The following is a 25,128-nucleotide window of genomic DNA, read 5'->3' on the forward strand; positions in this document are numbered from 1 at the left end:
AAACAATCTTGTAAAATCCAGCAGCAGATGTGAAACAGCAGTTAGATAACTGCCTGTTAGTAATCTGATATAAAAATTAATCATTGTTGATATTTCAAGTGTTTTGATATAATATTTGGAGTTGTTTGTTCTTTGGCCCTGCTAACAGTTTACAGTTTATTCTGCAGCGGCGCTTGACTGCTCTCCAGCCATTCATCAAGGAGCTCCTTTCCATTATTTGGTGCAGTCAGCTGAAACTGAGAAACGCTTTTGGGGTGGTTTGCCTCACTCGTCCTCTTTTTAACTCTCAGTTTTCTGAAACAGAGAGATTCCTCATATAATTCCCTTTCTGGCTGGGAACGTTGGTCACTATGAATCTGTGAAACATGTCACATGTTTCAGCATTGTTTCATAGCCTGCCATCTCTTCATCCTCAAAATTACCCTGATCGAGACTTTCTGAGTGATCGCCTTCATTCTGTGAGGAAACATTTCTTTTTTGATGGCAGTTTTCTTTTTTTAGGGCAACAATGGGTCATATTCCATTTAGATTTTATAGGACTGTGAATGAAAAGACTTGTTCCTGATCAAAATGAAAGAGTTTATTGCTTCTGTAGATTCAACAGCATGCCATTTTGAACATTTGTATTCATATTTTGGCTTCACACCTGCTGCTGGAGGTTTTTTTTTTTTTTTTACACCAAATGAATACTTTTTTATACCTTTATGTTGCATTTTAAATCAATACAAGTGTCGCCAAATAAGTATCGCAATATACCACCAAATCTAATTTTTCCCTACACCCTTACTTCATAGTGCCAGATGGTTGCTTCTGCAGAGTCCATGAATTTTTGTTAATGGACACTTTGAAGGGCGTTATCCCGCTTTTACCATTATCACTTACAAAATAAATAAATATTACATTAATTACTACAATACTAATTACCGACCTCACTCTGTTCCAGCAGAGGAAAGTCATGAGAAGTTAAACAAAGCATCATATCAGAGGAAAGTTCTCCTCTTACAGCTTGTTTTTGTCCAGACGATGAAGCAAATGTCTGCTTTAAAAAGAAAAAAAAGAAGTTTGTGGTCAGTATTTTTTGAAATGTTCAGACATGTGTTCCTACTGCTTTTGATGTGTTAAAATAGGACCACTCTGGACCAGATCCCTTTTTTTCTTAATTGTTCAATATTAAAAAATACCCTTTGTTGGTGTAAAAGTAAAGGTTGAAAATTATGAAGAAAAACTTCATAAAACCACTTTTTTTGTTGTATTTTGCTCTTCTGCTTTGCCACAATGTCACATATCTAAATGAAAATATGTCAAAATAATCCTTTTCACACCAATTACGAGATTAGATTAAAAATAGATAAATTTGATTAATACAGGTTATAATCAATGAGTCGATAAAAAGATGAATGACTTGACTGCACTAGTTCAAATCATGCATTACTAACTTTAAATGTGAAGATGCTATTTTCTTTTGAATTTACACCTCCACCGTTTTTTTCCTGCTGCAGGTCAACGTTTGATTCATGAGGGCACGTTGCTTGATTGTGTATAAAGTTAATGCCACCGCAGAGAGATGTGTCAGCAGCATTCTGAATGTGTGAGGCACAGCAAACAACCTGACTAATCTCATGTGTGCTGACATTGTGACTGATGATCACATTGCTGGTGGCCCACCTGAGTGTGGACCATAATCTCTCGGCTCAGGGTGATATTGCAAGGTTCAGCTTTTGCTCGTATGGTCTTTTTTTTTTTTTCGCAATAGGACTCTCAGAAAAAAAGAACTTTCTCTTAGATCCCTGTGATTGTCATTAGAAAAACTTTTCAAAAGGTTAGAGTGCTGCTCAGGGAGCAATAACAGCTTTAAGAGTTAGGATGGTGGACATGTTTCGGTTTAGTTGCAAGGTCACACAAACAAAATTGTTGATAACTTTATTGGCTGAACTTAATTGTACTTTAATTTTAATGCATGATTGAAACATTGAAGCAGTTCTCATGCAGCAGCACTTACCTGGAAAAGTTTCCCTCTTCATTGCAGTGCAGCACTTGAATGCTGCAGCACACAGAACTGAAGCACACAGAGTTCAAATGTTCTGTGTTGAGAGGATGATCTGTTCGGTCCCACAGACATGTTTTCCAGCACATGCCTCTTCCTCATTTCATCAGTTCATTTCAGTTAAGTTGAAAAACCTTCCACACTTTAATGCCACAACTAAAACAGTATCGAAAGTTACATTTAAAAATTGGACACAGCCAACTAGATGTCCACATTTCCTCGCTACTAAATGACTACACAGTGCAGGACTATTCAATACCCATTTATTTTTCTAAACTTCACTCATTTTCAACAGTAAAAACCTAATGAATAAGAATTTTTTCAGAAGATTATTCATAAATCTTTTGTATTGTGATGATGAAAGCATGGATTTATATAAAAAAAATATTTCTTCAAATGGCAAACCATTCAAATGCAATGTGGTCTATGTTTGTCAATCTAGTAAGCATCGATGAAACTATTTTTTTGGCAGATTTCCTCTGGTTCATCTGCGGTACGTCTCCATTGCATTAACACACAAAAAAAAAACTGTTATGAATCAATTTGAATGTTTGCATCACTTCCGTCATGTCTACATCTGACATCCTTTTCTCTGCAAGTTTTACGCAGAAGTTCTGTTTCTTGTCCGGCAAAAAGCTGGAGAACCGGAAACAGGTCCGGGTTTCAAAATAAAAACTTCTGTTTTACTTTCAAAATAAAACTACATCAAATTTTTATTTTATATATAATGCAGGGTAACACTGCCGATAACACCAGGGTCAATTTTGCCATGAACGATGACAGTTTAGCTTTGCTAGTAAAACAATATAACATAATTTATGACACAAAAGATGTAATTTACCAACTCTTTGTGAGGAAGGACTGGGGATGGGACTTGATTGCTTAAGTTTTTGATAAAACCACTGTTGTTATAAATACTCAAGCGCTGACACTAGCCAATTGACGATTATTGGTGAAAGTGACGTCCGAAATATGAGACACTATTTTTTCATAACTATCCGTTTGGAGGACCAAATGACGGGGAAGGGAGAAGAACGAATTCAGATTGGGCCAATCTTTGAGTTGATTCGTTCAATTTTTCTTACCTTATGAAGACTTGCCCAGCAGAATAGCTTTTGTGAAAACATAAAAAAACAGCTTTCAAAACCTTTCCAGTCTTGAAAAACACAATTTCACTGAATCCACATGGGAATACATGCATATGTGGATTAAAGTAGAATTGTATCTGATGAGTACAGAAAATAAAAGGTGTAATCTGCAGCATTTATCTTTAAATTATTGAGTCTAAACGCCCACTTCAGTCATCTTTTAATCTATTTTAAACACGTTTCCAGTGGACTTTCAATTATGATTATGCTGTCTTTAACCAAAATCAAAAAACTTTTTTTGCTTTCCAGGACATCATTTCTGCAGAGCGGCAGTAGCTCATTAAAAAAGTTGTTGTGGAACATCTTTCCCCTTTTCTGTTCCTGAGAGCTTGTGACCCGCCCATAGTATTTTCTACGTGACAAATACACTCTTTTTCAAAATATTTTTTTTCTGTCTGCTCCTCATTCACAATGATTTTAACAAATAAATACTCAGAAATGCAATTTTAAGCTTAGTTTTCTTTAAATATTTCCTCCAATATGAGAAAAATGCCACAAAACACGATAACTACACTAAAAGTCACTGGAGCGAGTCTTTAAAAAAACCTCCTTTCCCATTTTGATGTTCTATATCTGAGTCCAGCGGAGCCTATAACTTCTAAAAAACAAATAAAATTTATGTTTGTTGTTTTCATGAAATGTCACTTTGTCTCAAACACCTTTTGCTCCATCAATCTTTCTCAGGTAAAAGTGTTTATTAAGGTACCGTGGCACCATTTACAGTCAGAGCACCTTCAAATCTTTTTAGCAAATACTCCCATATGTGGACGACAAGGTTCAGATCAGGTTACTGCAAAGAGCAAAGTGTGTGGTTCACCCTTTTTCATACTCATCAAATCACTCAGTGACCCTTGTGTGTCCTGTGGATGGGGGCATTGTCACCTTGGAGGAGACGGCTGCCTTTAGGAAAGAAATGTTTCTTCACAGGATAAAGGTGATCACTCAGAAAACCTTAGTATTGATCAGTGATGACCCATCACTCTTGGAAGAAGAGTGGACCTGAAGCATGCCAAAATGGCCTTACTGCAGAGTCTCCTACACTTTAAAGGCATAAAGGACCAGATTTTAACATTATAGATGTTATTTGTAGAGATACCAAAAAAATCTATATATCAGCATAAAATAAAGTTTAGGATATATATATGTATGTATTGCAAATAATTTAATTTAGATTAGTTACTTATTTTCTCTTAAGCTCTTAACATTTTTTTTTTTTTTTTTTTTTTTTTTTTTTTTTACTTCTTATGTGTAGGAATGTAAATTAAACAAAACTGTACAGGTAATCCGAACACGCCTGATTGAACTGTAAGAAAATGATTTGTTGAAATTCTAATATAATCATTTAAAAAATATATTTGAATAAATAATAAGATTACTGTATTGTTCTAACTATAAGTCACACATTTGTGAGAAAGTTATTTAGCAAAATATGTGAACAAGAACGGACATTTCCTCTTGAAAGCTAAATCATAATAGTGGAACAGATACCAAAAATGGCTGCATGGTGGTGCAGTGGTCAGCGCTCTGGCCTCACACCAAGAGGTCCCTGGTTCAAATCCCGACTGAGGGACCTGAAACAGAAACGCCAACTGGGGACCTTTCTCTGTGGAGTTTGCATGTGTGGGTTTTCTCTGGCTACCTCCCACCGTCCAAAAACATGCTTAATTAGTTACTCTAAATTGTCCCTGAGAGTGAATGTGTGTGTGATTGAGGTCCTGCGACAGACTGGCGACCTGTCCAGGATATACCCTGCCTTCGCCCATCAGTAGCTGGGTTAAGCTCCGGCACCCCCACGACCCCGAGAGGGACAAAGCGGGCAAGAAGATGAAAAAAAGGATACCAATAATAGACTAAATATGTGCACGCTTCACTACCGTAATCAGCTTTAGGAAACATAGAAGGAATCTAGCGTATTAGCGTAACATAATGAACAATTATTAAGATAACTGTAGCGTAAAGAACATGCTAACAAGTCAACTAAAGTTTTATATTGTTGAGGAAAAAATGAGTCAACGTAAAATGAAAAATCGAACTCTGCTTGGCTCAGTGGGTCTGTTTATTCATGAATAAAGTCAGAGAAATCTTCCAGCGTAACCAGTCAGATTTTGTTGAAGAAAGCCCCCGATTCTCTATTTCCTCCAATCTTTATACCCAAGTGTGCGTGGCTAAAGCACACACACACCGCCTTAACAATCCATCTTTGGCAATCCTACCAGAGGAATCTTCGTCAACAACAGTCGAATCCAACACCACATCTGGTTTTCCTTCTTATCTTTCCTGGAAACTTTTGTCAGACCATTTGTTTTAGACACTTTTCTGGACGCTGGAATTGAGAAATGTCACGGCGACCTAGTACCTCTTCCAACTCAAAGTCTGAAACATTAGCTCATATTCCTTGGACTAAATACTCGAAAACATCATTAATTCTGAAGTTCACTTTGGGGTTATAGCTTGCATGTTCCGTTAGGACCACCGGGCAGAAATGGAACAGCTATTTTTCCTACAATATCACTACAAATCAACATATCTGTTGAATTATTAGCCTCTATGTGAAGCTACACTCACACCCCCACTAGGCAATGTGCGTTCAAGCGGCCACTTTTGATGAAAACAGTGTCCTAGTGGAAGAGTGTCCACCCTGAGACTCTAAGGTCCTGAGTTCAAATCCAGGCCGAGTCATTCCAAAAACTCTAAAAATGGGACCCAGTGTCTCCCTGCTTGACACTCAGCATTAAGGGGTTGGATTGGGGGGGTTAAACCACCAAATGGTTCCCGAGTGCAGCTGTGTCTGCAGCTTACCCCTCCCCCAGGAGATGGGTCAAATGGTGTTATGGCGTGTGTTGAAAGTTAAACCAGGTTGGACTGTGACAGGAAAATCCTGGAGCTGGATTCATGGGATTCACTTCGACATTTTGCACTAAATGTCTTCCAACTTTAGGAACATGCGCTAGTATTAAGCAGCAACAGGCCAGTGTTAGCACCATATGCTGACTACACCCCCTCCTAACCAAATAACTGCAACTCATACTCTGAAAAATACGATATTTTAAAAGTCATTTTGTCCATGATATTTGTAAGGAATTAGATTTATAATGATCACATGAGGTTTCAGATGTCAAAGCCAAAGTTTTTCTAACAGGAGCTCAACCAAATGCAAATATCATGACCAATAATTTCTCAAAATGTGAAATTTAGTTAGTCTAAGAGTCACTATAGACATGAGATTTGTCTAACTGAATGTCGCCTTTACCCAAAAAGTACAATATTATCTCATTTCTTCCATTCAGTGTTTTTTCTTTTAGGAAGATTCCAAAAAAGAGCCACTAAAGTGCTTTGCCTGCCTTGTTAATAAGAAAATCTTGCTAGGTCTGATCAGAGCTGACACTTAGATACTTATTAGTCATTTCAGTCGGTTAGAAAAAGGAGAAATATTCAGCTGCACCTCAGGACCCTCTGAGCGGAGGAGCTAAATGCAGTTTAGCCATCATTTATATAATGAGATGGATCTGTACTATTTTCTCCTGACATTTCTAAAAAAAAAAAACATATCAAATAATAAAAAGCTAAAACATTGAAGACCTTTTGATTCTCTGGTTATGAACCATATGTTTAATTGTAAAGTTTGCCACGGTCATATTATTTTCATCCATCATGAGCTGGTTGTTACCTTCATCATTGCTTTATTGGAGCTCGATCCTGTCATGGTCAGATGATGTCAGCGTCCTTCTGTTCTGACATGTCAATCAACATGTCTTTTATTTAGCATGTTTTATACAATCAGCACTACAGAGCAATGCTCTCTAGGAAGGAAATGGGGAACCTTTCAAAATAAAAATTAGCGTTGTCATGATTTGAAGTGTGTGGAGAACTAAGTGTTACCTAAAAACCAAAGAGATTAATCTAACACGAAACAAAACCTGAAACATTTTAAATATCAATCATAAGTGGGAGAAAAGTGGATGTATTTCATTGAGATACAATGTGAAATTTAGCATTTTTTTCTTAGCCTGTGGCTTTCTATAGTACTATATTATCAAACTGGAATTTGGTGATGCTTGTGTTTCCTGTGAACATTCCTGAACACACGCTACAGCATCATTGGACATGTTGGGATGATATGTAGTTTTTTTTACGATCTTTTGACTTCTAACTTTGATCAGATTTTAGATTTTTGATTAACTAGCTTATCTTTTTAATGGTTTTAACCTTCTGTCTTACTTGAGTCACTGTGGAAAGAGTTTTCTCTGAAATTACTCAATGACATAGAGGTTTGTAACTCCACCACAACACATCTTTCACCCGTATACTTCATACACACTTGTGTTGTGTTGTCTACTCTCATGTATGTACTGAGTCGTGTAAGTCCAAGATGGACAATAAAGTATATTTATTCATGTACAAAGTTTACAACATCAGTTTTAACAAAATTAAAGCATTAATTTAAACTGTAACCCAAATAAAACCTCACAGATGTAGTCATGGGATTTTACTGACATATTATCTTACATATCATCGTGTTAATCCAAGAAGGTAATGAATAAACCAGTGATACTCTAACTTATAATATTTTTTTCAATGAGTAGTCAGCATTTTAAAAAAATCCCTCAAACTCCCAGTTCTTCTATGTGTTGAGGGTAAAAATATGAAAAGAAAAACTTCCTGAGAAGTGAATCGAATTATCTAATATGATATGTTTTCCATTGGTTTGTTTCCAAGTTCACCTTCAGGTGGGTCAGTCTGGACGGTTGGGGTCAGGGAAGGTCCATAGACTAGTGGCTGTTTCAGCCTTCTCTGGACCCGTGCATGAACTGGAGTAATGAAGCAGACAGCTTTTCTTTTAGTGGACATGTCCTTGCTGTGAACTTTAACTAGTAGAGGCAATGTCACCTTCAAACTCAATTCAGTACAAATGAAGCCAGAACACACCAAAAACAACAAAAGAAACCATCGACGACCTGAAATGTTTGTGAACATGTGTAGCACTAAATGTCTTTCGCCTTTTACTGTTACTACTTTGAAGCTTGGTGGAATTTAACAAGACACAGGTTGCATAGAAAGGCTTTTTTTTGCTGAAACAACATGTGCATTGTGCAAACTTGTAATAAGAAGGTATATCTCAACAAGGCTGTGTGATTAGGCTTCATTTGGATGCTTTTGGCTTGCTGTGATGAGAGAGTGTTCCAAAGAACAGCAGTCGCTCAGATCGAAGACCAACCGTGTCTGGGATTATGTGTCAATTTACCACCCAGCCGCAACTCCACACCCCACAGCAGAGCATGACTACCTCTAATTAGGCCATGCTACCAATTAGGACCTCTGCAATAAAGCAACAGGAAAGACACTCCAGGAGAGTAAAACCTACCATTGTTGCGTCTGTGTAGTCCTCCAACAGCTGTTGAAAGATGGAAACCATGTCAACCAAACTCCCACTGAACTATCTGTGGTTCACTGTGATGAAAGCAGCAGTTTAAGTTGACAGGTCAAAATGCTAACTTGGTCAAATATCAGTTTAAGAAGGAAATGAAGTTGTTGCAGGAAGAGACACTAACAATGAGTCCAAATGGATGTTTTCAACTCTTATTGTCATCCCACAGGTGGCATGGGTCAGTTCCCCATCACTCAGAATGTGACGGTGGTGGAGGGGGGCTCAGCTAACATGACCTGCCGTGTGGATTACAATGATAACACTTCCCTCCAGTGGTCAAACCCTGCACAACAAACGCTTTTCTTTGGGGACAAGAAAGGTAAGCGACACTGCCACTAATAAAAGATTGGCCCTCTGATGAAACGCTGAGACACAATAGGGATGCCTCTGATAGATAATATTACATCACAATCTTTTGTCATCAATTTTTCACTTTCTGAATGTTCAAAATTGTCTCTGCTTCCTTGCCTTGGAGCCGTTTGACTGAATGCACCGAAAAGGCACGATAAGAGGGAAATACATTTATTACCCGTAATGTTGAAGCAGACTTTTAATGAGTTTACGTCTCTGCTGATGTCCCAGGGGCACAAACTAAACAGAAATAGACTGTTTTTGTATTGTACTTTTGTAATCACGCCACACTGACAGTGCTGTTTACAACTATGTAATGCCTGTGGATTGTGACATGATTTGGGATTAATTAGTATCTCCGCTGCCCTACATTTGTATGGCTGTTTTGATTTCACTCCGATACGGAAGCAGACTGTTGCAACTTTGTGAAACAAAGCCCCTGCTGGAATGAATTATAATGGGCTGTCACCAGCTAAATCCAATTTAAAGGTGACAAAAGTCTGGATTTGATAAATTGGAATTGTGGTGAGAGGGAGTACAAAAGTGGACTGGTCTTGCAGGGGTCGGGGTGCTCATCTATCAGTGTTTCTCGCAGCATATTACCCATTTCATTTATGTTGTAGCTGCTAATACAATATCATCTGTTCAGTGATTGAAGATGAACTTTCCCTCAGAATATCAATTGAAAAGAGAGGGATAGCAGAGTGAAGCTGCAGAACGAGAGCCACAGTCTGGTTTGAAGAAATAGTTTCTGCCTGACAACTGATTAGATTTAGTAATGAGGTCTAAGGTGTTTTATTAGATAAAATTTCCTCCAAATACAATTAAAGTTAGTGTTTGCAGAAGCTCTTGTGTGAGTGCTGTTGGTGCCCTCAAAGGATGTGAATTCAAGCAGAATTATGGGCTTAAAGACCCACTCCTATGAAAAAAACCCTTTTTTTGGTTAATATCATGCTCTTGTAACATTTATAAAATACCTCAATCTCTTAGGACCCAAGCTAATATTTGAGCTAACAATCTAAATGTGTAGTCACAGCGCCCTAGTTTAGCAGAATGTGGAAATACAACCCAAAACATAAAGGGGAAGGGAGAAGGGAAGAATTTGGATTGGGCCTTTGACCTCCCCATGACAGTTGCTGCGCCACAAACCTGAACTTTTTCAAACGGACGGTTTTCATCTGCTCAGGATCCAACACAATTTGATATAAAAAAAAACAAAACTTAGAAATGCAGTTTTAACCTTAACCTCTTAGGACCTGGTGTTCATGTATTTGGAATGACTTTTTGTTGTAGCATGACCTTTTGAAAGTTATAAAACCCCTGTCGTTATGTATATTCTAGCGCTGGAAGCTCCGTGCTAAGGCTAGCGGACCGGCGATTATTGATGACGTCATTGAATGAAAGTCACGCCCAAAATATGAGACACTATTTTTTAATAACTCTCCGTTTGGAGGGCCAAATGAAGGGGAAGGGAGAAGGGAAGAATTCGGATTGGGCCCAAATCTCCTTCCTCCACTACAATTCTGACTCATTCACTTTTTAGAAAAATAGATCCATCAACGTCTAGATTCTTTGTTTGAGCTGCCATCTTGCTAAAACTATGCTGCTGGATAGCTCTGATACTGCTTGCTGTTGTAGGTAGCATATGTGCTCGGCCTGTCAGATCGGCTCGGGGGCTTGCGCATAGATGATGTGTAAGATTTTGATTGGTCCGGACCATTAGACCACTGTCATGTGACACGGGGAATGACACACTTCCGCCATAACAATGCACGGATTCTTCCCGAGTAAAAAACTGAGGAGGTCCGAACAAATACATTAAGAATCACAAAAGGAGAAGGAATATTTGCAATCAGCCGCAAAAACCTTGACAACGAAATAATCCGATGGAGAGGAATCATCACAGGATAATTATCGTTATTTTAATAGAGAGAAATCAGGTTGGGAAGGATGAAGTTTGAGCTAAAGTGGGTGCTAGCGAGTAGCATGCTAGCTTGTTGTTGGTCGCACATAAAAAAAAAGAAAGTAGTTATTCACATGTATTTTTTTCTAAGACATCCTGCCAATGTTGAACTTCTTTCTGGTCGCACGGACCGGATGAAGTCCCGCTAGAATATGCAGCGCTCGCTTTCTGCTCCGTTACACAAACACTGAGGAGATCAGACGTTAGTGAAGGAGCTGTCAATGCCAAAATAATAAATAATAGATCGCAACACTTTTGTCCTTTCTTTTAAAAAAAATAAACTTTATTGTAAACATCAGTTTCAGTACAGAAAAACTGCAAATTAGCCAACTCGTTTGTTACTGTTGTGTGACGTCATCACTAGTTGCAAGCCCCCGAGCCGATCTGACAGGCCGAGCACGTATGTTACCTACACTGTTTTTGCTAAGCTAATGTTAGCTAGGGATTGTGAGGCGCTATAAGCTAGCGGGAGAGTGTGGCCAAATTCCTTCCCTACTCTCTAACTACTTGCACTAAAAAGTTCTAGATTTTGGAATTAGTAGAGTCGGACAGCGCTAGAAAATGTCCAACGCACTTTATGGTGCACTACATAGGGAGTAGGTGGGGAATTTGGAAAGAGCCAAAGTTTAATAAACTATCCACATTTTAATCATTGGAACACAGTGGAGTCATAGATAGACATCATAAACTCCTTATAATGATTAAGTTTTCATTTTGTGAAATTGGTGTCGTTACACTTGCCGTTTCAAAAACAAAAAATAGTGAGCATGGTGTCGAAATTGCTTTTAAAATCCAGGCCACTAGACGGTCCTGCACTACATAGTTTTTTTTTAGTAGTGAGGGACAACCCACTGGCAAATTTCTAATGAGCTCCTGCTGCTCTGCAGAAAATATGTCTTAAAAAATGACACAGGCTAAAATAATTATATAATCAGTTTTTAAAGACCACTGAGAATAATTTTACTATACAAAAAAATATAAATGCAGAGGACTTTAAAACGTTATTTTGAAGTTCTTGATTTATATTTTACGTATTTGACGACTTTTAAAATGCATTTTTAATGAAAAGTTTTGAGGTTCAGTTTCATTTTAATCAATTTTTATCAAGATTTTGAAAACTCCACGTGTGTGCTTCTATAAAGAGGGTGACATGAACAATTCATATATTTTTAGGTGTCTGGTGGGCATGAATGTATGCAGTGTTTTTTCTCATTGTTGTATTATACAAAGCAATATTTTTTCCCCAGTTGTAAATATTGAATGCTGCTGCCATACATCAGCAGAAATAGCTTGAAAAGTGCAATACAAAGAGTCACATTGCCCATCTTGGAAAGACATTTATAATGCGAGACAGAATCCTTTCTCCCAACCACTAAGGATGACAAAATGTATGCCGTCCACTCAGTTCAAGTTGCCAAGGCTAAGTGTGGGAACACTTCCTCTCCATCTCCTGCAGCCAAATGAAAAGCTTTATTGGCACAGCTAACATGATGCCTGTGAGGCTATCAGGAATAATGAGAGGCGTGCAACAACACAAGCATCACACGAAGAACAGGGTGGGACACCTGGAAAGAAGTGTCTGCTTTGCCAAATCGCCAGTTAATTGCTTGGCACAAGCCTGCGCCTGTCATTCTTCCCCTGTTTCTTGTGTCCTTCTGCAGAGCCAGTACAGAATCTTGCATTCATCCTCCTGCTATGAGCTTCAGAGTGGTATCTAACTACTGCACTTGAGGCAAGCATGTTTCCCTCCTTTAAAAAAAAGAAAAAACAGCTGGCCATTGATCGTTGTCACAGAGAATATTAGATTATTGGAGGAATGATGTATTGCTTTATTATCTGTGTTAATATTTTTTGTACCTGCTAGATAACTTTTTCTTCAAACAGCTTTTCGTCTCTCTCAGTTGTTGATGTTGTCCACCTATCTGCATTCTCTCATGGGATTTTGTGACAGCGCGGCCCTTTGATGCACATGCAAATCTTCACCGTTCCCTCCTCAGACGGAGCTGAGACATTTTTGTCATTGTTCATGTGTAATCCAAAGGAGATTCAGCTTCTAACACCTTTTATGTGTGATCCTGTATGCTCAACAAATATAAGCAGTGATTCTTTCAGGCTCTTTTTGAAATCTACTTCCGCTTATTCCCCCAAGCTTAGCATTAAAGATAAGGGCATTTGTCTCTGTGTTTGGAGTTTGAAATAAAATAGGAAAGCTGCGAAAAGAGTATTAAAATGACCTTTTACAATCCTTTGAGAATGGCTTTCTATATTATATCAACGGAGTTTCACAGCTGATGGGGAAAGTAAGACAAAATCTGATCTCTGCCCCGTCTATAATTTGTTCCATTTTGAATTAGGCCTGGCAAATTAGAATACAAAAAGACCAGTTATTACAATCAAGGATAAAGGGATTTCCTGATTTTTATGAAACAATGAATCCCATAAATCTACTTCAGGACTGCAGGATGTGTATAAAGTTTTAGGCATTTTACACAAAATAGTATTTTACACACTAAAGGACACACCTAAAAGCTTGACTTTTTTCAAAAAACAACAGTGCGCTTAAAAATCTAAAGGACCTTAGATATGGATTACTTGTGGTTGAGCATACTGATGTTGAATGGATTTTAAGATGGACATAGCACTCTTCAAAATGTCAGTCTGTTTTTTATTTCGAGTTGCAAGCAAGGTTGGGTATTATTGTAGTTGCACTTATGGCTAACATGTAGTTTTTTTTTTTTTTTTTTTTTTTTTAATGTGTCAAGTTACATTTACACCGGCCATAGTAATACATGTTCATGAGGCCACTTTCAATGAAAAGTCTCTGCAAATGCACATAAATATCCAGATTTTGGGCTTCCACGTTCAGAAATCTTGCGTTCGCATGTCCCTACGCAATATGAAGTCTGTTCTTGAGCTAAAAATACAAATCGAGCTATCGTTGATTGCATGGTAGTTCAACCAGTTGAATCTTGAAACAGCTAAGCTTTAACCAATCAGGGATTTGGATTTGATAGTGTCGTGTGGGTATCGTACTTGGTAGTTCATAAAGTGGCGACACATGCCCAGTGTGAATATGGCTTTACCAACAAGGTTGTTTTAGACACATCAGTCTTTTTTTGCTTGTTGCAAAACAAGGTTGGGAGTAATAGGAGTAATAGGTGAATACACTGAGGTGACTAACATATAGCGTGTTACATACAAGTTCTAGAGTTGATACAGTACGTCTAACTGACATACGGCCTTATCTCTCAATCTACACTTACACCCGGCACGTGACCAAGATCATGAATGTGCATTCTTAAAAGTGTTTAGCATGTCTTTTTCTTTTGCCACTGTTTACTAGCGCATGTCTGCCACCTACAGTTGGAAGAGACTTGGTGCAGAATGTCAAAGCAGTGCGAATCTTGCACCGTGTGTTTTCTTTCGCAGCTCTATTCCTAAATATGAATGACTTGGTGTCATATAAATCCAGCTAGGCACAAACCACATTTACTCATTTCTCCTCTATGATCAGCTTTCAAACATTTAAGACTTTTATGAACAAAGATAGAATGCTATCCAAGTGTCACTGTCGAATCTGAATATTGATTTATCAAAAGTCAACCTGGTTTAACTTTCAGTTCAATGGAAAGTCGTTTTGTATGCAGAGTCCAAAAAATTCTTAGTCACTCGCATGTCTATTGAGTGTGGAAGCCCTGTATATGTGCTTACATAGACTTTCATTGAAAGTAATCTCTTGAACGTGTGTTGCTGAGGGTGGCATGAACACAGCTTAACTCATTTGTCTTGCTTATTGTACTTTATAATTCAGTGTGCCTTGTGTGTGACTTAATTAAAAAAATAGACCATTCACTGATGATGTGTCTTATGATCTGGTGTCTTATAGTGTGGAAAATATGGTCATATGCTTTAAGGCAAATTTTTGTATCTTAAATGTTCAAAATTTACACATGAAAAGTTTATATTTTCTTATTCAAACAAATATTCTAGCATTTACAGAAGAACATTTTGAATACATTGTTTAAATCTTTATTTGAAGCACATAACATTACAACTGTAAATGTTAAAGTTACTACTTTATGAGAAGGGACAGTCCTTTTTAATGATAGATCTTAATCCTACTGCACTGGACGTTTATTTGGAAAGAGTTTAAAATCAAACTAATCTCAAACAAAATCCTCTGGGTTGTTTTAATTATCATCCAAACAGAAACAAACAATCTTTCAACAAGACAAGAAAGAATTATCCATGGTGTTCCACAGGGATCTCAACTTGAACCCTTTTTTTTCTGCTCTTTACATCCCTTGAAATTTTTCTTCTAGAAACATGACCTATTATACAATTTCAATGTTATGGTGACAAACTTAACTGAATTATTTCTACAAGACACCACGTATACATCAGGGGACAGACCAATGAACTTCTAAAGCTACATGCTTCCAACTGTATTTATCTACTCTAGATGTTATTATTTTGGTTTCCCTCTTCTGTTAGGAAGTTTTGTTCCATATTTGACCAGCATTTGTTTCTGTGATTTATCTTCACACCAATGTTTAAAGCCAACTTGCTTTAAAGTGTAGGTGCATCCATATTCCATTGGGATACTCAACCTCATGAAGGGTGGATTATAGGAGAACCCGAAAAACCAGGACTCTAAATAATTTATTAAAAACTTTTCAGTGATACATAATACTGACTGGCATTGCTTTGAACCACCTAGTTGCTCCTATCTTAGCCTTTCTGTTGGGTTTGGCATAAAGTTGATTTTTTTTTTTTTTTCTGGAATAACAAGCGCTTAAAGGCAAACCGCTCTGACATCCTTAGATCTGATTGTGCCTTACCTACTTGTACAGCATTCTTGTTCATATTCCAGGTATGTTCATAGTCTAGAATATGAGGCATGAACATTAAAGTTTCAGGATTGTCTCCAGTGGAACCAGCTGTCAGTGATGTTACAGAACACAGCTTTTTTATTTTTTTCTCTTCTTTCACGTCAAAGCTAAAAAGTTTCTTTTGGAAAGAGCTTATGCGTAATTTACAGATTTTCTTCTTGTTTTATTCTGCTCGTTTATATGCTATGCTCTTTTTAACTAGCTTTAACCTGTTTCTATTTTAATGAGTGTTCATTTGTTCCTTTTTTGGTGTCTCTTTGTATTCAAAAAGTTCCATGGATGAGAAAGTCTAAGCTTCATCAGTCTAAACTCTATTCCGGGCAACCTTGAAGATATACTTTGTCCTCACCTAATGATAGGCTTCAGGAGCCCCGTGTGTTCCTGATTAGAGGGAAAGTGAACTTAGAAATTAATTAAACAAAGTTTATTTTGATGTAACTTGAAGAAGTGAAAAGTGAGACACACCACCTGACACAACTACAGATTAACACAATGATTAACACTATGATTATATAATTCTCAATCTTTTTGAGGTACAAAACAAAGATTTGTATTGAAAACTTGATCTTGTATTAAAAATAATAATAGTATTGGTTGAAAACAAGATTATGTTGGTAAAAAAGTAAAAAAAATGAATTGGGAAATAAATACTTGGTTTCTAGCATACATTTTTAGTTTCTCTTCCTGCTGTGCTCTTTACCGTCTTTGACTTTTTCATGTACTTGCGATTAAAAAGTCATCTATTGCATTGGCTGCATATGAAAACAGAGATCAGTGACCCCCTCCCTCCTCGCATTCCAAACAGGAAGTACCGGCTGGTTCCAAGACCTTAAATCCCATAGACTTTTATTAAGAAATAAACAGTAATCACTTAGTCATCATATCTGTTAGAATAATCATTCTAGCTCTGATACCTTTTTTAAAAAAAATGTTGTTGATAATCATAATTTTTTTCACTATGCTTTTTCCATAGTGCAAGTTATTCAAGTTTAAACTAGCCAATCAGATGTCTCAATAAATGTATGTAATCTCATGTGTATGAGTAGCAAATTGTCCCGCCCTCTCGTTCAAGTGGTAGGGGTGTGTCCTTTCAACAAGCTTAGTCACGATTGATGAGAGTGCTTAGTAAATGGTAAATCTACTAGTATATACTGCTTTACAACCCTCTTAAAAGCCCCAAAGCGCCGTACTGTCACAGTCCCATTCGCCATTTCACACACACAATGACACTGTGACAGCTCTCCTGCTGAACACTGGCACCAACATATAACCACCAAGAGTAATGTAGGGTTCGCTGTCATGCCCCATGATATATATATATACTGCTCACAAAAATTAAAGGAGAACTTTAAAGAAACACATTAGATACATCAGATCTCAATATGAAGTTGGATATCTATACAAATAACGACAGGGCAGTGTCTTAGGAGCAAAAGGATGCCAAGTCTTTTAATGGAAATGTAAGTTTTCAGCCTACAGAGGGCTCAATTGTGTAGACACCATGAAATCAGAGTGAAGTGAAGATGTGGCAGGCTAGTCCATTTTTTCCAAAACTCAAAATGCTTTTCAGTATCTTGTGTGGCCCCCACCAGCTTGTATGCATGCTTGACAACGTCGCGGCATGCTCCTAATGAGACGATGGATGGTGTCTTGTGGCATTTCCTCCCAGATTTGTGTGAGGGCATTCCTGAGCTGTTGTACAGTCTGAGGAGCAATCTGGCAGCGCCTAATGGACCCAAACATAATGTCCCAGAGATGTTCTACTGGATTTAAGTCAGGGGATGGTGAAGGTCATTCAATTGTTTCAATTTCTTCATCCTCCAGTTACTGCCTGCATACTCTTGCCACGTGAGGCCGGGCATTGTTGTTCATTAGGAGGAAACCAGGACCTACTGCACCAGCGTAGGGTCTGACAATGGGTTCAAGGATTTCATCTGGATACCTTATGGCAGTCAGAGCACCATTTCCTAGGCAGTAGAGGTCTGTGCGTCCCTCCATGGATATGCCTCCCCAGACCATCACTGACACATCACCAAACCTGCCATGTTCAACAACGTTGCAGGCAGTATAACGTTCTCCTTGTCTTCTCCAGACTCTTTCACGTCTATCACAGGTGCTCAGGGTGAACCTGCTCTCGTCTGTGAAAAGTACAGGGCGCCAGTGGCAGACTTGCCAATTCTGGTGTTCTTGAGCAAATACCAGTCGAGCTCCACGGTGCTAGGTAGTGAGCACAGGGCCCACTACAGGACGTCGGGCCCTCAGGACACCTTCATGAAGTCTGTTCCTGATTGTTTGGGTAGAGACATTCACACCAGTGGCCCTCTAGAGGTCATTCTGTAGGGCACGAGCAGTGCTCAGCCTTTTCCGCCTTGCACAAAGGAGCAGGTATCGGTCCTGCTAAGGGGTTGAGGACCTTCTACGGCCCTGTCCAGCTCTCTGAGAATAACCACCAGTCTCCTGAAATCTCCTCCATGTTCTGGAGATTGTGCTGGGAGACACATTAAGCCTTGCTACAGCACGTGTGGATGTGCCATCCTGGAGAAGTTGGAGAACCAGTTTACATACAACAAGGCTGGAGTGTTTTTTTTCAAAGTATTTAAGGATTAAGGATTATAAAATGTACTTAGTATCATAATTGCTGCTGGTAATGTTTGTTTTCTTCATTCGTATTTATAGATATATCTGTATTCCATCAACAGCAGCATAAAAAATAAGAAATATATATTTATCGTGAGGCTTTTAAGGACCTATACATAATTTTACAAAAGATAAATGATCTAAAAGAAAATGGACCTTGCTGGTTGGCCAAACTTTGATCCATAAGGGTCATATTCTTGCAAATTTCCCCAAAGATGAGCACAGACCTCTTGTTATATCATGCCAGCTGGTTCCTTGGCATGCTCTTTATCCCTCATATTTCTGAATTCTTTCTACCTTGAAGACTTCAAATGCAGAAAAGATCAAAATTGGACAGAAATTCTATTAATCAAATGCAGATTTCCCTAAAGTCAAAGCTTTCCTCATTAATTTGTCCAAATACCAGGTAATACAGAGGCACATGCTAATGAACTAATGAGATGGAAAAATGGATTTGGACCATATGTCTTTTGTAGAATTATACTTTTTATATGTCGGCACTGTGAGAAGTTATTATGACTGAGCAGGATAAATGAGAGCGGAGCTGTCCTTTGCTGTCTCCATTATGATTTATTTCACTTTTGACATCTGTGGGAAAGGATAAAAAGTAAGTTGTGAGGCTCTTGAAAATGGTAATGACATTCATGAAAGCATACAGAATCTTTTGTCAGATAGGGGGGAATATGAATTATGCAATTAATGGTAGATGGCTGCAGGTTGCATTTCAAAAGGCATGAAACTAATTGAATCTTCTCATGAAGTTTGAATATATGTGTTTGAAGCACAGCTATAAATATATGCATTATTCAAGTTTTCTGTTGTATTTAGGTAACATGTTTAAAAGACAAATCATACTAAATATATTCTTATAACAAATATTTTGGTACAGATTTGACATAAATCTTCTCCATTTCAGTCTCATATTTCAGAAGTCCATGGTTCATTCTTCATGACATTTAATTGGGGCATTCAGCCTGAGCCATAAAGGTCACAAAGCAAAATTGATCTTAATTGGCTTGTTATAATCAAAATGCTGTTATGTGCTAAATGAAAGCTCTAATGCGAGCATTAAAACATTCATTAACTTGAGAGAATGAAGGATAATTACCAAGGATGCAATTACAGGAGTAAGCACCAATGAAGGCACATTTAAACCCCCCATTCTAGTAAACACATATTTGATGGTTGTTAAAAGCAAGTGAAACAATGTTATCAATTTTTTTTTGTTTGTTTGTTTTGTTTTTACTGCGCTTAGCAAAGGTTTCAATCTAAAAAGCTTCTGGAAAAAAAAAAATACTTGACTACATTTCATAAAGTGATATGCTTTTTCTTAATTCCTTTAAAATGTGTTTTTACAAGTAACGAGGCAAAAAAGTTTTTACTTTGAAGAGCTGTTTACTGTCCATGAAGAGATTTTTACTCAGAAAACAAACTGTTCATGGCCACGGCTAATGTCTTTCTTCAGGGACTAATGGGCTTTTACGTGTTCTGCCTTATTTCAAGCTTCACTGAAATGTGAATCTGCCATTATGGTGCTATGCACTCCGCTGTTATTGCAGATGTAAAGAGCTACTCTTTTATGTACTAAACAGAAATCTATGCCCCTCTGCACTCTTATGTATTATTTATCTTAGCACTTCAAAATGATGATGAATATCTTGTGCTTAAAAATCCAATAGTTTTATGCCCACCTGAACGTTGGCTTCATTCTCCCAGGATCCAAGTTGTGATGTGTGTACGGCATCAGAGGCCCCAGTTGTTATGGTGACATCTTAAGCTACGTTCACACCGGCCTCGGCAACATGCGTTCACACGACCACTTTCAATAAAAAGTCTATGTAAATACACGAATATGCACATTTCGGGATTTCATGCTTAAAAACTCCCACAGATGCACTTTGCTACACTAGTTACCAGTGTACATACATTGAAAGTTTAAACCAATTAAACTTTTCCAACTGAAGGTGTCGGACAAGTAGGGTTGGGCACCAAAATTCGGTTCCAAGTAGGAACCGTTATGATTTACCGAAACCGAAAGAAGCTGCTGCAATCGGTTCCGGGTTTCGATGCTAAGTGTCTTCGAAGGTCTGTTTGTCTTAGGACATGTCAATTACTTCTACTCTGTTCAGTACTTTGAAGTTCTAGTCTTTCCTGCGATAGTGGGCGGGCGCAGATGACACCAGTGACGGGGCGAGCATGAGTACGCACAGCACTCGAATGTCTGGCTGTATTTCACAGCAGGCACATCAGCCAATCAGGAACTCAGCTTTGGGGACGTGACGTCTTCAGTTACCTTATCAACAGGTAAAATACTAATCCAATACGAGCTTTTTGTCCTGTCGCAGTGTGGCAATTCTCTGGCTGCAGCCAGCCTCCCGAACTTCAGTGGAGCTCGCTCGCTCAATGCGCCAGCAGACAGACAGCCGCTGTGAGGACTGGAGGCAGCCTGCTCAGGTCTTCTGAACTGTAATATTTTATTTATTTTTGTCAAGACAATAATGAAAAAAAAAAAGTCCCCTATTTTTCCCTCTCCCTCAGGTTTATGCAGGACTGCCTTTAAACTCAGTCACAGAGACACAGAAACACTGCGGAAGCGGCTGTCATCCAGACACACTTCCCGAGTGAGATCAAAGCCCCGGTAACCCCACAGACACCGCGGCCCCTCAGCTGCGATGTCTAGCACAGGATCACGTTTGACAGGTGGCGAGCAGCAAATTCGCCGCTTGGCAAAAGAGGGGCGGGGCATTGGTTTACGGCTCGGAGGTTGGGGAGCTTTGATTTAATGAGAACAGCCAGCATTTTAAAAAACGATGAACATCCATCACCAAAACGTACATTTTTGACGCGGAGGTCTTTATCAAGCGTCAATATGTAAAGACTTGGGAATGAAAATGTGTTGATTTGGGAAGATGTAGGCATTATTTTTTATTACTGAAATACTGAAATTGGCACTGAGGAACTGAAACCAAAACAAAAGAACTGCTTTACAACCGAATAAAACCCAATCGGTGCCCAACCCTATGAATAGTAAACGTTGGGGCATCTTCTGACTTTAAGTACATTCGCTAGTATCCACCTGTGTTAATTATGTATGCTAAATACACACTCAGGAACCCGGATTCGGCGTGTTCTAGAAACACACCACACCCTGCTGGTGTATACATGGCTTGACACTGACCTTGGCAACACATGTTCAAGCTGCCATTTTCAGTGAAAAGTCCATGTAAACGCACACATATGCGCAGTTTGGGATTCTGCGTTCAAACTTCTCACGTTTATGCTTTGCTGCTCAAGTTTTTAAGTCTGTTTTCGCATTTTTACATACAATACACACACTCATTTAATGCGCACTGAAAGTTTTAACCAGTTGAACTTTCCCAACTGTGGCTAACACGTACAGTGAACACGTATGCTAAAAGCAACACTCAAGGACCTTCACTCAGCGTGTTCTTGCTACGCGCGTTTTTAAGTCTCTTTTTGGGTTTTATGTACAAAACTCGTGGCTATTGAGTGCACACAATCAGTTGATACTAGTATTTGGGTAGCTACATTTCAATGTGAACGTCACATGCGGAAAGCACGTTCAAGAAACCCCGCTCTTGAATGTGCATCATATGCCCTGTGTGGACATAGAAGAAACGGAGCATAAAAAAGAAGCTGCACTCAATCAGAGAAAAATCCATACGGTAGACTTTACATTCAGGCCCATGTCGTGTGCTGAGACTGAAGTGTACAAAATATATTCCGGCTCATTATTCACTGCTTGAAACAGGTACATAACGTAGCTGCTGTGAGAGTTCCTCCTTCTTCCCTGCCCTGCTTCAGGCACTGAAAATTTGCTCAATTTGAGTAGCATCTGCTCTGTGGGATCTCTAAGAGTGCAGGCTGTGACAATGGCTTGCTGGGTACGAGGCTCTTTCCTTTCTCTTAATTGCAACCACATGTGTGGTGGGAAAATGCCCCCCACCCCCACTGCCTGCACCACTATAGACCTGGAACTCTTCCAGAATCGCCCACACAGTCACTGAGCGAGCACAGCCAGCAGCAAACACCCTCTAATTGCAAAAAGTGGAGCCCCTGGCTGGAGAGCAGGCAGGGGGTGCACGCCAGGATTCTGTGTTCTTGCTGAAGGACAGCTAGTGCTTTTGCATTTCAGGACCAGCTCAAAGTGCTTAGAGACTATGCAAAAATGGCCAAATGGGAGCGCTGCAGATGCAGCAGGTTTTGGCAGAACCTGAGCACCATCAGCTTGCTTCCAAGACTAATGGATGGATGTTAAATGTTCTTTTTTCTGTCTGGACTGTCAGAATATGCTTCATCATTTTGGATGAGAAGCATTTAGCATCTGTCTGCTTCTCTGTGGAGGGAAAAGTGAGTGCCAAATGATAGTCCAGATCCTGTGTTTCAAGTTATGTGAGGACAGGTGGAACATCGATACCAGGCAGACTGTCAGCTTCCTCTTTCAATATGTCAGAATTGTACATCTTTGGTCCTATCCTCTCATGGCTTGTGGTTCAAAGGTCTAACAGGTAAGTACAGTCAAACGCCATTTTGCATGAGACCAATTGGATTATGGAGGTAGAGCTGAGGTGTCAGTTTTACTGATTTGAGACAACCTTGGAGAGGCCTCCATCACCAGAGATGTACTGCTGCCATGCCATTAAGCTGCCACGCTGCAAGGCTGCAGCATGCACAAGGTCGGGTGGAGATTTATGATTTTGCCTTAGCAGAATGAGCAGTGCCACAGCTATCAAGTATTTGGAGGAAATGAACCATTTTATTATATCGATTTCCTAACACACTTGGGGAAAAAAAAGAGCGTTGTCAGCTGTGGCATTTGGGCTTCATTGTGACAGATTTGGGCCCAATAACCTGTTTATATGGTTCCTCTGGCTCATATCACACCTATTAACTGCTGCATTTGGTTCCTCTAAAAAAGTCCTGAATGGATTTGAGGTATTCAAACGTCAACATTTTATTAAAAAAAACGTGCCATTGGCTTATTATTGCATTGATTTCAGTCGTTGTTTGACATAAATGTATAAACTAAAAGCTGCCTCTTCTTGACTGCAGTCTATCAGAATCAGTATTTCAACTTCTGACATTTGGAAATGTGTCCATTTTGAATGGTAATGTGATGTTCAGAACTTAGTGGAACTGAGCTGAATATTGGTGCTTTAAATGTCAGTTGAAATCATCAGTGGGCCGTATTGCACTGGGTCAGTCTTTGGTATTTGAAAGGAAACCGTACATCAATTGGGTAGCAGATATTGTTAAACGTTCTTTTTTAAGGTTATTTTTTTCCCCCAAAGATCAGCGGAGTGTTCAGCTTAATTTTCAAGATATTATAAAGGCAGTTCTTTAACATAAGATAAAAAGTATTCACTCATCGGCCACTTTATTAGGTACACCTTGCTAGTACCGGGTTGGACCTCTTTTGAGCATAAATTCAACAAGGTACTGGAAACATTCCTCAGAGAGTTTGATCCATATGAAAGCATCACACAGTTGCAGCAAATTTGTCAGCTGAACATCCATGATGACGATCTCCTGTTCCACCACATCCCAAAGGTGATCTATTGGGTTGAGATCTGGTGACTGTGGATGCCATTTGAATCCAGTGAACTCTTTGTCATGTTCAAGAGCCCAGTCTGAGATTATTCCAGCTTCATGACATGGAGCCTTATCCTGCTGGAAGTAGCATCAGAAGATGGTACACTGTGACCATAAAGGGATGGACATGGTCAGCAATACTCAGGTAGGCTGTGGTGGTAACCACGATCAGTTGGTACTAAGGGGCTAAAACTGTGTCAATAAAATATCCCCCACACCACTAAACCACCACCACCATCCTGAACCGTTGTTACAAGGCAGAATGGATCTATGTTTCATGTTGTTGATGCCAAATTTTGACCCAACCATCTGAATGTGGCAGCAGAAATGGAGACTCAGAATCCGACCAGGCAAGGTCTTTCCAATCTTCATGGTGCGGCGGTAGGGTGGTCGACTCCTGATCGGAAGATTGCAGGTTCCCGCCTTGCCTGCCCATGTGTCGTAGTGTCTCTGGGCAAGACACTGAGCGCTGTTGCCTCTGGTGGAAGGCTGGCGCCAGTGTTCGCCAGCGGAGCCACCACCAGTGTATGAATGTGTGTGTAAATGTAAAGCGCTTTCGGCCTCTGAGGACGGTAAAAGTGCTATTCAAATATATGCAATTTATTTCTATTGTCTCGTTTTGGTGATCCGGTGTGAATTGTGGTCCCAGATTCTTGTTCTTAGATGACAGGAGTGACACCTGGTGTGTTTTGCTGCAGCCATCTGCCTCAAAGTTGGAGTGTTGTGTGTTCAGAGATGCTATTCTGCAGACCTCGGTTATAACTAGTAGTTATCTGAATTACTGTTCCCTTTCTATCAGCTGGAGCCAGTCTGGTGATTCTCCATCAGCAAGACATTTCTGTCCACAGAACTGCTGCTCACTGGGTATTTTCTCTTTCTCTGACCATTCTCTATAAACTTTAGACATGGTTGTGGGGGGAAAATCCCAGTAGATGAGCAGTTTCTGAAATACTCAGACTAGCCTGTCTGGCTCCAACATCCATGCCATGTTCAAAGTCACTTCAATCCTCTCTCTTCCCTATTCTGATGCTCAGTTTAACTACAGCAGATCATCT

At 39.1% G+C, this 25,128-nt stretch overlaps 1 protein-coding gene across 5 annotated transcripts in view; it reads left to right on the forward strand.

Moving 5' to 3' along the window:
• cadm2b (cell adhesion molecule 2b) overlaps positions 1-25,128 on the forward strand; it is a 231,383-nt gene that overhangs the window by 179,953 nt on the left and 26,302 nt on the right. For all 5 annotated transcript variants that reach the window (XM_024277531.2, XM_024277529.2, XM_024277526.2 and 2 more), the window contains one exon: positions 8,787-8,936. In XM_024277531.2, the coding sequence (XP_024133299.1) occupies positions 8,787-8,936 (150 nt within the window). The remainder of the gene's footprint in view (positions 1-8,786; positions 8,937-25,128) is intronic.

This window comes from Oryzias melastigma, linkage group LG13, assembly GCF_002922805.2.
Source record: "Oryzias melastigma strain HK-1 linkage group LG13, ASM292280v2, whole genome shotgun sequence".
Taxonomy (NCBI): Eukaryota; Metazoa; Chordata; class Actinopteri; order Beloniformes; family Adrianichthyidae; genus Oryzias; species Oryzias melastigma.